The sequence below is a fragment of the Tetrahymena thermophila genome, assembly GCF_000189635.1.
Source record: "Tetrahymena thermophila SB210 genomic scaffold scf_8254666, whole genome shotgun sequence".
Taxonomy (NCBI): domain Eukaryota; phylum Ciliophora; class Oligohymenophorea; order Hymenostomatida; family Tetrahymenidae; genus Tetrahymena; species Tetrahymena thermophila.
Genome location: NW_002476433.1, coordinates 30,345 through 45,919, shown reverse-complemented (window position 1 = coordinate 45,919; position 15,575 = coordinate 30,345). Strand labels below are relative to the sequence as shown.

Genomic DNA, 15,575 nt, shown 5'->3' with positions numbered 1-15,575 from the left:
AATATTTTTAAGAACTTTTAATGAAAATTTTCAAAATAAAAAAAAATATGGTATAAATTAAAAACCATTCAAACAATATTTTGCTGTATCATAAATAAAATTAAGTCTTAGTTAATTAGGAGTGATATAAATTATTTATTATTTTTATTTTAAATATTTTTCTATGGTAGAATCTGTTTTTTTATTTAGTTTTGTTTGTTATTTTTATTGATAAATAATTCAATTCGTTATCTGATCAATAATAATTAAAAGTAGAAGCAAACTAGTAATATTAATGTTGAAGAAATTAGATTTTTTTGGAAGTTAAATCTAGTTAAGATTTAATAGAGAACCAACATATAAATCTTAAATAGGATCTATTATTACCATTTTAATTATTGTATTCATAAGTTTTCGTTTTATTACTATCCTTTTATCAGTAATTAGTAGAAAGAACCCTTTCATAATTTAGACTTAGAGGCAAGTTGATAACCCATCTCTTTTTGTAGCAACTAGCAAATCATTTCCTATGGCCTTTGCACTTGAGAATTTGGATAGTTAGTATTTTATTGATGAACAAATATATACTGTCTCAGCAGAAATGTACTATAGAATTTAAATTTTTAATAATACTTCTTAAAAATATGATATTGTTTAGAATATTTCCAATATCAAAGTTTAACCATGTACAATAGATAACTTCTAAAATCCTGATAATGCCAAATATTATTTAAATCTTGATTATAAAAATATGTATTGCTTTTCTCCAGACTTTTAACTAGATATCTAAGGTGATTTTCCATCTCTAATATTCTCATACGCAACAATTAAGTTTCATAAATGCTAAATAAACTGTAAATCTGAGGATATAATCAACTAATACTTACAAAAAAATTATGTTGGGCTTTAGCTTTCAGATGCTTATGTGGATATTACTAACAAAGATAATCCTTTTTAAATGTATTCAAGAGACATGTTTTGGCCTATTAGCTCATAACAATAGAAAGATGTTAGAATATATATTAGAAATAATTATGTCTACAGTGATTTTGGTTGGTTTTTTTCTGATACAATAACTTAAAAGTTCCCTTCATATAGTCATTAAGATATTGATGTAACAAATTTTTACTAAAACTTAATGAATTCTCTATTTTTAAAGTTAATTTAATTATTTTTAATGTCAAAATATACCTTAATCCCTTGATTATTTTTTATTTGTTTGAATAAAAAATTTTTAAAAACCATTTAAAAAAGTGATAGCCCCCTCTCGTTTATTATTAATATTTTTACAATTAAATTGAAAAAATATGGTAATTAAAAATTTTTTTAATTATTTAATATCAATTAAAAATTAAAAATATTTTAATAAACTTAATATTCTGATAAATAAAGGTACTTCCAAGTTAGTAATCTGATGATTATTTTCTTAGTGTAATATTTAGATTAGAAAAATAATAGGAAAATGTTTATAAAAGGTCTTATTTGGATTTTATTGGAATTATATCTCAAATTGGTGGATTTGCGTAGAGCCTTTTAGTTATAGGGTATTTAATCTGCAGTAAAATCTCTTAATTACAATTAAATTAAAGCATTATCAATTAGATATTCAACTATGAGGAATCAGAAACACAAAACAATTTTTAAAAATAATTTTAAGAATTTAAGTCTGAAAAATAATAGGATCAAAAATAACAAATCTAATAATCTCCAAAGGAATATTAAGTATAAGAGATAAATTTAAATTAAAATACTAAAAATAGTTTTAATTAAGAGATATTTTAAAAAAATAAATTTAACTACTAAAATAATAGTAATATTTCTATTGATTCACATTCATTTAAGTAAGAAAAATTAAAAAAATCAAGTCAAAAATAATAATCAAATGAAAAATATGCTTCATAAGCTCCTAGTTTTATGAAATAAAAGCATTTAATTATTAAACAAATAGGGTCTTAATTAGAAAGTAGCGGAAAGCAACTTAATTAATAAGGTAAAAATATACGCAGTAAGTCAATTTTAAATAAATATTTATAGGATGAAATTTATGATTAATAAAGTATATCTCAAAGCACCAAATTAAAAAATAACTCTAATTTACTAAGTAAATAAACAAACAGCCCAAAGAAATATCAGAAAAAAGTTGAAAAATAATTTTCAAAACTTTTTAATTAATAAACAAAGAGCATGAAAATGAGTCTTTGGTAGTATTTTTTATCTTATTTTTGTCCTTTTGGCAAGCTCAAATAAAAGAAAAAAATAATTTAATATAGCATGGACAAGCTTTATCAAAATTTGGATATTTTACAAATTTTAAAGAAACTTCTAGAAGTTGAAAAGCTAAAGAGACTGCTTTTAGATCCAGATTAAATAAAGCTGTTAGACTATTTACCTAAACCAACAATACATTTGGATCTAGTTTTAAACAAATAATCTACAGAAAATATTTACAAAAATAAAGAAATAAATTTACTGTATTAAGATAATAGATCTGAAATGTAAAAGGCTAAAGATGCATTTGAAGCTTATAAAAAAATTTAAAATAAAAAAAATTTTTCTTTACTAGACTAAAAACTAATTGATATGCTAGACTAAAATTTAGTTCAAATTTTTGAAGCTCAAAACGAAAATTCTAGCCCTTAGCATTAACATACTAAATCTAATTAGTAATCACAATAGCACTCATATAATTTTTCACCTGTCTCCAATTTTTAAAATTAAAAATTAAAAAACTTAGATAATATATCATCTGAAATAATTTATCATTAAGATTCTAATAATTTTTTTATGAAGAGGCATAATGATTCTAAATAGTTAGAAATTCAAAATGTATAGTTTTCTGATTAAAAATAAATCAATAATAACAGGAATAGTAGAATAAAAAATGATAAATTTACTTTACATTAGAACTGCACCATTAATAGCGAAAAAGAAGTTGAAGTAGCATAAGAAAATTTTTACAATAATTTATAAAATCAATTGGAAAATTATAAAATAACTTAAAAATGAAAGCTAATTTCTTAAAATTTGTATTATTTTATTTTTAAATATATATTAAATTAGATTAAAATATAAATGAATTAAAAATTATTTCAATTTTATTTAAAAATAGTGAAAGTTATTATGATTTTTTACACTAAGTTATGATATTTACTAAAAAATTAATTTTATTTAATAGCTGAAATAAAATATTCCTTAAAATTTAATTATTTAGTAATATTTGATGTGAATTCATGAATGTATATATTTTCCTTTAAGTACATTAAAACGGCTTCAGTGTTCTCTAAAAAGTAAAAATATAATTGGACGATATTTTATTTAACTTATTATTTATAAAATATATAATAAATAAATAAATACGAATGATATTAATGCTCCTAAAGTTATGAAGAGCAATATTATTCTAATTTACTCAAAATAATTGTGAATTGTTACAAAATTTATTATCAGAATAAAGTAATGTGAAAATATATAAGGTCTTTTATCACACTTTTGAATTTAAACTTGTTGTATTTATTGCCAAGATTTGTAATAAATTAATAAAATTGTCACTACTATTGAATATAATTTAAATTCACTCTAAATTTTACTTAGATTGACATATTTAAGCATTAATTAATTCAATTCACATTTAACAAAACCATCTACATTCAGGAGATCGATAAATAAAAATATATTTTTGATAATTTTTTAACTAATAGGTAGTAAGTAGCCTTCGTTAAGAAAAATACGTGATTATATTAAAATAATAAAATATTTTTGCATTAAAAACAATATTGGATTTTTTTTATTTGGAATATTTTAGTTTACATCATAAAAATACAATTTACATTACATTTATATTCATATTATATAGATATATTAAATTAAGTTATTATCATTATTGCACTTACTTTTCATATAATCAAATTTATTAAAATAGCTTAGACTTTATCTGTAGTTTTTAATTTTTAATATTTTTTATAAAGAGATTTCTATGTGGTATTAATTATTACTATATATTTTTAATAATTTTAGTCACTTTTCTTTGTTACATTAACTATAATTATATTTACCTAATTAATTTTATGTATTATTTGAAATTAGCCTAAATATAATTTTGGTTGATGGATTCAAATGTTTTCAAAATATTTTTACGTTAATTGTATTTTAAACTAATAATAATTTAAAATAAATATCCTAAATTAATTGAATATTTCTTTTAATATTTGAGTTTCATATAATTTTTCTCATTATTACTGAAATATGATGAAATAAATTAAAAATATTTTTACATTTAAAAAATAACTAATATTAAAATATCTTAAGAGAGTAAATACTTATCTACTTTAAATTTAGAATAAATAATGAAAATATGTTATAAAAATGCGCTAAAAAAATTTTAAATTTATTTTTAGCAAATATCAAATACATAAAAAAAACATTGTATTTATTATCCTTCTTACTTACTTATAAACTAATTGTATTTTTTAACTAAATATTTATCAAAGATTTAAATTTCCGTTTAAAAAATTCTTAATTTTTTACTAGAAATAATAATGGTTGGTTTACAGAGTTATCAATATATTTCACTATAAAAAAATAAATCCATTTAGATTTAGGAAGATTAACTCAGCTAAATCTTTGAATTCTAAACAACAATTACTTTTAACATTAAAAAAGAATTCACTAAATTAGGGGATAAAACGAACTTAAAATTAAATTAAAAATATTAAATCAAGTTATTAAAAATACAAATCTAAAAAACAAAATCAAGACAAACAGTTTGAAGTAAAATATGTTCTAAAGAATCGATCTTTTTGGAAGTAAGATCAATTTAAGATTTTAAGGAAACCAATCGTACTAATCCAAAATTGGGTCTATAGTTAGTCTTTTCATAATAGGCTTAATTCTTTTTCGCTTAACTTAGATAATTTTATCTGTCATCCTTAGAGAAAACCCTTAAGTAATTTTTAGTGAAAGACAGGTTAACGATCCTGATATATTTTATGCAACAAGTGAAACCTTTCCGATGGCTTTTGGGATGGAGAATCCATATAATAATGAATATTATATAGATGAAGGTATTTACAACATAAAAGCTTAATGGAAGTAAAAATTACTAATATTTAACTAAACTACTTAATAAAATGATATATTATGGAAGTAACAAGACCTAAAAATACAACCTTGTACAATTGAAAACTTTAAAAATCCAAATAATAAGAATTATTATCTACTTCTTAACTATACTAACATGTATTGCCTTTCACCTGAAAGTGTTTTAGCTATTTAAGGAGATTTTTAATCTTAATAGTATTCTTATATTGAATTAAAGGTTTAGCCTTGTTAGAAAAATTGTAAATCTGCAGAATAACTCAATAACTATTTACTTAAATCAAGTTTCGGTTTATAACTTTCTGATGCTTTTGTAGATCCTTCAGAAAAAGAATACCCTTTCAAGATGTATTCAAGAGATATGTATTGGCCTACCAGTAATCTGATGCCGAAAGATGTAAATGTATATATCAGAAATAATTACGTTTACAGTGATTTTGGTTGGTTTGGTTCAGACATAATTACATAGAGATTTCCTTCTTTCAGTTTCTATGAAGACACTGTAAAAATTCCATGACTCAATTTTTGTTTATAAATTAAAAATCAATCTTTAAAATTCTCAAATTTTTATTTTTTATTTTTATAAAATCCAACTAAATTTAAAAATATCTTGATAAAAATTAATTGTAATCCATAATTTTCTATTAAATCAATAGGTTTATCCTCCTAATTTCCAAGATTATTTCATAAGTGTCAAATTCAGATTTGAAAAATAGAAAGAAAGTGTCTACAATAGGTCTTATAAGAATTTTATGGGAATATTATCAGATATAGGTGGTTTTTCTTAAAGTTTAATGACTATAGGATTTCTAATTACCTATAAAGTGTCTTAGCTACAATTAAATTAAAGCATAATCAATTAGTTATTCAACTATGAAGAATCTTCTGATAAAAAATAAACCAACTAAAATATTAGAAATGATTTAAAAAAATCATCATTTATGAGTCAAAAAAAAATGAATATTTTACCTTAATCAATATAATTTACAAATAGAAGCAAAAAAACAAATTTTTATTAAGTTGATTCTAATGTCTAGTTAAATCTTAAAAAAGATTCAGAATCTAATTTAACTTTAAAACAGGAATCAGAAAAATATCATAATTCAACAGATACATCAAAATTTAATATACAAAAGTAAAGAACAGACTCCAACAATACAAACAGAACTCGTTTTGGTAGTGGCCAAATAAAAAAAAATTAATCAGATAAAAATTTGCCCAAAAATATATATAAAAGTAAACATATATAATCATTACATAGCATCAGAACTATTTTAGAGGATAATGATGAAAAACAAACGAGAGATGATAAATAAACATTAAATAAAATATTGCATGAAGATTTAGAAAAAGAGACAATAAGCAATGCTTTAAATCCTACAAATTTGGGAATTCGCAAAAGCTCATATTAAAAATTGTTCATTTAAAAATAGAAAAATCAATAAAAAATATAAAAAGTAGTTGAAAAACAATTTGATAAACTTATGAAAAAGGAAACAAATAGTATGAAAATGAGTGTTTTCGAATATTTTGTATCCTTAATTTTCCCTTGTGGAAGACTGAGAAAGAAAAAGCAAGTAATTGACTACAGCATCGAAAAATTATACCAGAATCTGGATATTTTTTCAATATTAAAAAGGCTGATTGAGGTCGAAAAATTAAAGAGATTGCTTTTAGATCAGAATCAAATAAAATTATTAGATTATCTACCTAAACCAACGATCCATTTAGATTTAGCCTTAAATAAAGATTTAAATCACAGCAATTAAAAAAATTAAGAAATTAATTTATTGTATCAGGACAACAGATCTGAATTGTAAAAAGCTAAAGATGCCTTTGAAGCTTACAAAAATATTTTAAGTAAAGATAATTTCTCTGAATTAGATGAAAAGTTGATAGATATGCTTGATCAAAATTTAATATAAATTTTTGAAGCATAAAATTAGAACTACACTAATACCAATACAAATACAAACACACAATAATAACAGTAACATTAGTAAATTATAGATTTGACTATAGTTTAGTCACCTTCTCTGATAAATGAATAATAAATTATGTAGTTTTCATCTAATATCAAAGAACCTCAAAATATTGAATTTGATATTAACAATTGTAATTAGGACGAATCTAAAATATTTGAATAATAAAACCTCCAAGTAACTAAACTTCAAGAATTATAATAAAACGAAAACAACTAAACAAAAGTGGATCAAAATTAAATTCAAAAAGACTAATTGTAGGAATCATCTAACAGTGATTAACAGGAAATCCCTCAAGAAAAATAAAATAATATTTTACCTCAATAAATTTTATCTATAAGAAGAAAATTTAAATGAATAATATATAAATATTTGTAATATTAAAAGTGATTTTTCTATTTAAAAAATAATAAAATCTTTATATTTAAGTATGTATGTTTAATTTATGTTTTAAAGCAAAAATTTTTTCATAATATTGATTAGTATATAACAAACATTTATATCTCAAAATAATTAATTTAAGAAATAAAAATTAGACAACTCTTTAAAAATTTAATATGTAAATCAAAGTAAAATAATAAAAATACTACTGTTAATAATTATATTTTTTATTAAAATTTTTGAAAAATATTAATTGTAATCAAAAATTTTTTGTATGTTAAAAATTAAAAAATTTTAACTAACTCTGTTCTATATATTCAATTTTTTATTTTTATGAATTTTTTAATAAACATATTCAAAATTTTAAAAAACATGGTATAAATTAAAAATTATTCAAAATAACTTTGCACTATTATTAATAAAATTGAGTCTTAATTCATTAGGCGTGATATAAATTATTTATTATTTTTTATTTTTAATAATTAATTATCAAAGGTATAATTTTTTTATTTATTTATTTATGCATATTAATTTGATTGATAAATAATTCAATTCGTTATCTAATCAAAATAATTAAAAGTAGAAGCAAAATAATAACAGAAATGTTGAAAAAATTAGATTTTTTTGGAAGTTAAATTTAGTTAAGATTTAATAAAGAACCAGCATATAAATCTTAAGTAGGATCTATTATTACCATTTTAATTATTGTATTCATAAGTTTTCGTTTTATTGCTATCCTTTTATCAGTACTTAGTAGAAAGAACCCTTTCATAATTTAGACTTAGAGGCAAGTTGATGACCCATCTCTTTTTGTAGCAACTAGCAAATCATTTCCTATGGCCTTTGCACTTGAGAATTTAGATGCTTAATATTTTATTGATGAACAAATATATACTGTCTCAGCTTAATTAAAATAAAGAATTAAAATATTTAATAATACTTCTTAACAATATAATGGTGTTTGGAATTTTTTGGATATCAAAGTTTTACCATGTACAAAAGATAACTTCTAAAATCCTAATAATGCCAAATATTATTTAGATCTTGATTATAAAAATATGTATTGCTTTTCTCCAGACTCTTAGCTAGATATTTAAGGTGATTTTCCATCTTAAATGTTCTCATAAATAGTCCTTAAAGTTCATAAATGCAAAATAAACTGTAAATCTGAGGATGTAATAAACTAATACTTACAAAAGAATTATTTTGGTCTTTAGCTTTCAGATGCTTATGTGGATATTACTAACAAAGATAATCCTTTTTAAATGTATTCAAGAGACCTGTTTTGGCCTATTAGCTCATAACAATAGAAAGATGTTACAATTTATATTAGAAATAATTACATCTACAGTGATTATAGTTGGTTTTTTTCTGATATAAGTACTTAAAAGTTCCCTTCTTACAGTTATTAAGATATTGATGTAAACATTTTTTCTAAAGTTTAATGAATTCTCTATTTTTAAAAGTTAATTTGATTATTTTTAATGTCAAAATAAACATTATCCCCTAATTATTATTTATTTGTTTGAATACAAAATTTTTAAAAACCATTTAAAAAATAAAAAGTGAGAGAGTAAAAAATTGAATTTTGCTTCTTTATACTCATGTGTAATCAATAAGGTTTCAACAAATATTAAATAAAATATATTTTGAGACAGCCAATTTTCACTATTTATTTTTTTATTAAATCAATTTTTCAAAAATAATATAAATCCTCATTATTTATCATTGTATTTCCTAAAAATTTATTAATAAATTAATTATCACAATAATATTGATAGCCCCCCTATCGTTTATAATTAATATTTTTATAATTAAAATTGAGAAAATATGGTCATTCTTAAATTATTAAACATAAATTAAAAATATAAAACATATAAATAAATTTAATATTCTTATTAATAAAGGTATTTCCAAGCCATTAATCTGATGATTATTTTCTTAGTGTCGCATTTAGATTTGAAAAATAATAGGAAAATGTTTATAGAAGGTCTTATTTAGATTTTATTGGAATTGTATCTCAAATTGGTGGTTTTGCATAGAGCCTTTTAGCTATAGGGTATTTAATCTGCCGTAAAATCTCTTAATTACAATTAAATTAAAGTATTATCAATTAGATATTCAATTATGAGGAATCAGAAACACAAAACAATTTTTAAAAATAATTTTAAGAATTAGTGTCTGAAAAATAATAGGATCAAAAATAATAAATCTAATAACCTCCAAAGGAATATTAAGTATAAGAGCTAAATTTAAATTAAAATACTAAAAATAGTTTTAATTAAGAGATATATTAAAAAAATAAATTTAACTACTAAAATAATAGTATTAATTCTATTGGTTCACACTCATTTAAGTAAGAAAAATTAAAAACATAAAGTAAAAAATAATAATCAAATGAAAAGTATGCTTCATAAGCTCCTAGTTTTATGAAATAAAAGCATTTAATTATCAAAAAAATAGGCTCTAATTTAGAAAGCAACGGAAATCAACTTAATTAATAAGGCTAAAAAATAGACAGTAAGTAAATTTTAAATAAATATTTATAGGATGAAATTTATGATTAATAAAGTATATCTCAAAGCACATAATTAAAAAATAACTATAATTTACCAATCAAATAAACAAACAGCCCATAGGAAGTTCAGAAAAAAGCTGAAAAAGAATTTTCAAAACTTTTTAATTAGTAAACAAATAGCATGAAAATGAGCCTTTGGTAGTATTTTTTATCTTATTTTTGTCCTTTTGGCAAGCTCAAATAAAAGAAAAAAATAATTTAATATAGCATGGACAAGCTTTATCAAAATTTGGATATTTTACAAATTTTAAAGAGACTTCTAGAAGTTGAAAAGTTAAAGAGACTGCTTTTAGATCCAGATTAAATAAAGCTGTTAGATTATTTACCTAAACCAACAATACATTTGGATCTAGTTTTAAACAAATAGTCTACAGAAAATATTTACAAAAATAAAGAAGTTAATTTACTCTATTAAGATAATAGATCTGAAATGTAAAAGGCTAAAGATGCATTTGAAGCTTATAAAAAAATTTAAAATAAAAAAAATTTTTCAATGCTTGACTAAAAACTGATTGATATGCTAGACTAAAATTTAGTTCAAATTTTTGAAGCTCAAAACGAAAATTCTAGCCCTTAGCATTAACATAATAAATCTAATTAGTAATGGCAATAGCAGATATATAATTTTTCACCTCTCTCCAATTTTTAAAATGAAAAATTAAAAAACATAGATAATATATCATCTGAAGTAATTTAACATTAAGATTCTAACAATTTTTTTATGAACTAGCATGATGATTCTAAATAGTTAGAAATTCAAAGTTTATAGTTTTCTGATTAAAAATCAATCAATAATAACAGGAATAGCATAATAAAAAATGATAAATTTACTTAGCATTAGAACTGTAGCAGTAATAGTGAACAAGAAGTTGAAGTAGCATAAGAAAATTTTTACAATAATTTATAAAATAAATTGGAAAATTATGAAATAACTTAAAAATGAAAGCTAATTTCTTAAAATTTGTATTATATATGAAAGAAAAATTCTTTCAGTTTTATTTTAAAATAGTGAAAGCTATAATGTTTATTAACATTAAGTTATGGTATTTACTACTAAAAAATTAATTTAATTGATATTCAAATTTTTTTGCTCCACTCAATTTACTCAATATAATTGTGAATAATTACAAAATCGACTATTATAATAAAAAGATATGAAAACCTATAAGCTTTTTCTATCACACTATTGAATTTAAATTTAGTTGCATTTATTGACAAAAATTATAATAAATTAATAAAATTGTCTTTACTATTTAATATAATTTAAATTCACTCTAAATTTTACTTAGATTAGAAGAATTTAAGTATTAATTAATTTAATTCACATTTAATAAAGTCATCAATATTCAGGAGATCGATAAATAGTATATTTTTAGTAATTTTTTAAATATTAGGTAGTTTTCGTTAAGAGAAAAACTGATAATATTAAAATCTTAAAATATTAATACATTTAAAACTAGAATTATTATTTATTTGGAATATTTTAGCTTTGATCATAAACATATAATTTACATGGCATTTTATATTCATCTTATTTAGAATTATTAAATAAAGTTATTATTATTTGCACTTACTTTTCATATTATCAAATTTATTAAAATAGATAATATTTTTAGCTGTATGTTATAATTTTAAATATATATTATTTCAATTTGTATTATTACAATATACTTTTAATAATTTCAATCAATTTTCTTTGTTACATTAGCTATTATTATATTTCTTCAATTAATTTTATGAATTATTTGAATTTAGGTTGAACCTAATTTTCGTTGATGAACTCAAACCTTTTCAAAATATTTTTTTTGGATTGTAATATTATAATTATATTTTTAAACATATTATAATCTTAAATAATTTTATTTTTAAAAATAAATTTTAAAATATGTCAAGAGCAAATACTTATCTACTTTAAATTTAGAATAAAGAGCGCATTATAGATGTTAAAGCAAAACAATAAAAATTTTAAATATATTATAGAAAATATCAAATACAAAAAAAAAAATATCGTATTTATTATCCTTCTCACTTACTTATTAATTTATTGTATTTTTTAAATAATTTTTTATCAATAATTTAAATTTCCATATTACAAATCCTTAATTTTAATTTTTTACAAAAAATAATAGTGGTTTACAGAGTTGTCAATATTTTCATTAAAAAAGTAGATTCATTTAGGAAGATTAATTCAGCTAAATTTTTGAATTCTATATCACTTACTTTTTGCAATTTAAAAAGATTTCACTAAATTAGGAGATAAAGCGAACTTAAATTAAATTAAAAAGAATAATCAAGTAATTAAAAATACAAATCTAAAAAACAAAATCAAAACAAACAATTTGAAGAGAAAATATGTTCTAAAGAATCGATCTTTTTGGGAGTAAGATCAATTTAAGATTTTAAGGACAACAATCATACTAATCCAATATTGGATCTATAGTTAGTCTAATCATAATAGGGTTAATTCTTTTACGCTTAACTTAGATCATTTTATCTGTCGTCCTTGGAGAAAAACCTTAAATAATTTATAGTGAAAGACAGGTTAATGATCCTGATATATTCTATGCAACAAGTGAAACCTTTCCGATGGCTTTTGCAATGGAGAATCCATATAATAATGAATATTATATAGATGAAGGTATATATAATATAAAAGCTTAATGGAAGTAAAAATAACTAATATTTAACTAAACTACTTAATAAAATGATATATTATGGAAGTAACAAGACCTAAAAATACAACCTTGTACTAGTGAAAACTTTAAAAATCCAAATAATATGAATTATTATCTAAGTCTTAACTACACTAGCATGTATTGCCTTTCTCCTGAAGATGTTTTGGCTATTTAAGGAGATTTTTAATCTAAAAGTTTTTCATATATTGAATTATAGGTTCAAAAGTGTTAGAAAAATTGCAAATCTGCAGACTAACTTGATGAATATTTACTTAAGTCAAATTTCGGTTTATAACTTTCTGATGCTTTTGTAGATCCTTAAGAGAAAGAATATCCTTTTAAGATATATTCAAGAGATATGTTTTGGCCTACGAGTAATCTGATGCCAAAAGATGTAAATATATATATCAGAAATAATTACGTTTACAGTGATTTTGGTTGGTTTGGTTCAGACATAATTACTTAGAGATTTCCTTCTTTCAGTTTCTATGAAGACACTGTAAAAATTCCATTAATCAATTTTTGTTTATTAATTTAAAATCAATCTTTAATTCTCAAACTTTTATTTTTTTAAATAAAATTCTACTAAATTTAAAAATATAATGATAAAAATAAAATTTAATTCATAATTTATAATTAAATCAATAGGTTTATCCTCCTAATTTCAAAGATTACTTCATAAGTATCATATTCAGATTTGAAAAGTAGAAAGAAAGCGTCTACAATAGATCTTATAAGAATTTTATGGGAATACTATCAGATATAGGTGGCTTTTCTTAAAGTTTAATGACTATAGGATTTCTAATTACCTATAAAGTTTCTTAGCTATACTTAAATTAAAGCATAATCAATCAGATATTCAACTACGAAGAATCTTCAGACGAAACATAAACTAACTAAAATGTTGGAAATGATTTAAAAAAATCATCTTTTATTAGTCAAAAAAAAACTAGTATGTTACCTTAATCAGTTTAATTTGCAAGTAGAAGCAAAAAAATAAATTTTTGTTAAACTGATTCTAATGTCCAGTTAAATCTTAAAAAAGTCTCAGAATCTAATTTAACTTTGAAACAGGAATCAGAAAAATGCCATAATTAAATAGATACATCAAAATTTAATATTCAAAAATAAAGAACAGAATCCAACAATACAAGCAGAATTCGCTTTGGTAGTGGCCAAATAAAAAAAAATTAATCAGATAAAAATTTACCCAAAAAAAAATATAAAAATAAACATTTTTAATCACTACATACTATCAGAACTATTTTAGAGGATAATGATGAAAAACAAACGAGAGATGATAAATAAACATTAAATAAACTGTTGCATGAAGATCTAGAAAAAGAACCAATTAGCAATGCTTTAAATCCTACAAATTTGGGAATTAGTAAAAGCTCATATTAAAAATTGTTCATTTAAAAATAGAAAAATCAATTAAAAATATAAAAAGTTGTTGAAAAACAATTTGAAAAACTTATGAAAAAGGAAACAAATAGTATGAAAATGAGTGTTTTTGAATATTTCGTATCTTTAATTTTCCCTTGTGGAAGACTGAGAAAGAAAAAGCAAGTAATTGACTACAGCATAGAAAAATTATACCAGAATTTGGATATTTTTTCTATCCTAAAAAGACTGATTGAGGTCGAAAAATTAAAGAGATTACTTTTAGATCAGAATCAAATAAAATTATTAGATTACCTACCTAAACCAACAATCAATTTAAATTTAGCTTTAAATAAAGATTTAAATCGTAGCAATTAAAAAAATTAAGAAATTAACTTATTGTATCAGGACAACAGATCTGAATTGCAAAAAGCTAAAGATGCCTTCGAAGCTTATAAAAATATTTTAAGTAAAGATGATTTCTCTGAATTAGATTAAAAGCTGATAGATATGCTAGATTAAAATTTAATATAAATTTTTGAAGCATAAAATTAGAACTACAGCAATACAAATCCAAACACACAATAATAACAGTAAAATTAGTAAATTATTGATTTTACTATTTTTTAAAGTCCTTCTCTAATAAACGAATAATAAATTATGTAATTTTCATCTAATATTAAAGAACCTCAAAATATTGAATTTGATATTAACAATTTTAATTAGGACGAATCTAAAATTTTTGAATAATAAAATCTCCAAATAACTAAACATCAATAATTACAATAAAATGAAAATAAATAAACAAAATTAAATCAAAATTAAATTCAAGAAGACTATATGTAGGAATCATCTAACACTGTTTAGCAGGAAATCCCTCAAGAAATATAAAATAATATTTTGCCTAAATAAAATTTATATGAAAGAAGAAAATTTAAATGAATTTATAAATCAATATTTGTAATATTAAAAACCACTTTTCTATTAAAAAAATAATATCTTTAAATTTAAGTATGTATTTTTAATTAATGTTTTTAGAGAAAATTTATTTTCATACAATCAATTAGTATATAACAAACTTTAATATCTCAAAATAATTAATTAAAGAAATAAAAAGTTAGATAACAACTCTTTAAAAAATCAAAGTAAAATAATTGCTATTTATAAAAATATTTTTTATTAGCAAAATTGAAAAATTGATTTTAATAAATATTAATTGCAATAAAAAAAATTTTTTTTTATGTTATAATTAAATAATTTTAACTAAATCTGTTCTATTTGTAATCCTTAGATGCTTAAATGTTTGCTAAGTTTAACAATTTGATTTTTATTAAAAAAAACCATTTGAAAACTCATCAAATAAAAGCGAAATATTTATTTAATTGTTAAGTTAATTGAAGGTTTTTGTAAAATTGATGAAGTAGTTTATGAAATTTTTAAAGTAATATTTATCTGCATTTGTAATAAATTATAAATTAATTTACAATATTGTATAATTTATTA

At 20.7% G+C, this 15,575-nt stretch overlaps 5 protein-coding genes across 5 annotated transcripts; all 5 read left to right on the top strand. All coding sequences in view use genetic code 6, as the record gives it.

The window, feature by feature from the left end:
* Positions 1-274: 274 nt before the first annotated feature.
* Positions 275-1,183, top strand: TTHERM_000398140 (small GTP-binding domain protein; the record flags this gene model as incomplete). The annotated part of the gene is made up of 1 exon (XM_012797207.1): positions 275-1,183. One exon carries the CDS (start codon positions 275-277, stop codon positions 1,181-1,183), a length of 909 nt encoding a protein of 302 aa, XP_012652661.1.
* Positions 1,184-2,031: 848 nt separating this feature from the next.
* TTHERM_000398139 (small GTP-binding domain protein) lies at positions 2,032-2,985 on the top strand (the record flags this gene model as incomplete). Its single annotated transcript, XM_012797206.1, has 1 exon — positions 2,032-2,985. Exon 1 carries the CDS (start codon positions 2,164-2,166, stop codon positions 2,983-2,985), a length of 822 nt encoding a protein of 273 aa, XP_012652660.1. The 5' UTR covers positions 2,032-2,163.
* A 1,768-nt stretch (positions 2,986-4,753) lies between these two features.
* TTHERM_000398138 (transmembrane protein, putative) lies at positions 4,754-7,412 on the top strand (the record flags this gene model as incomplete). The annotated part of the gene is made up of 2 exons (XM_012797205.1): positions 4,754-5,575; positions 5,730-7,412. 2 exons carry the CDS (start codon positions 4,754-4,756, stop codon positions 7,410-7,412), a joined length of 2,505 nt encoding a protein of 834 aa, XP_012652659.1.
* Positions 7,413-8,272: 860 nt separating this feature from the next.
* On the top strand, positions 8,273-10,957 carry TTHERM_00398130 (small GTP-binding domain protein; the record flags this gene model as incomplete). The annotated part of the gene is made up of 2 exons (XM_001013988.2): positions 8,273-8,857; positions 9,344-10,957. The coding sequence occupies 2 exons, from the start codon at positions 8,273-8,275 to the stop codon at positions 10,955-10,957; spliced, it is 2,199 nt and encodes a 732-aa protein (XP_001013988.2).
* A 1,409-nt stretch (positions 10,958-12,366) lies between these two features.
* On the top strand, positions 12,367-15,014 carry TTHERM_00398120 (small GTP-binding domain protein; the record flags this gene model as incomplete). The annotated part of the gene is made up of 2 exons (XM_001013987.1): positions 12,367-13,188; positions 13,338-15,014. The coding sequence occupies 2 exons, from the start codon at positions 12,367-12,369 to the stop codon at positions 15,012-15,014; spliced, it is 2,499 nt and encodes an 832-aa protein (XP_001013987.1).
* Between the last annotated feature and the right edge of the window lie 561 nt (positions 15,015-15,575).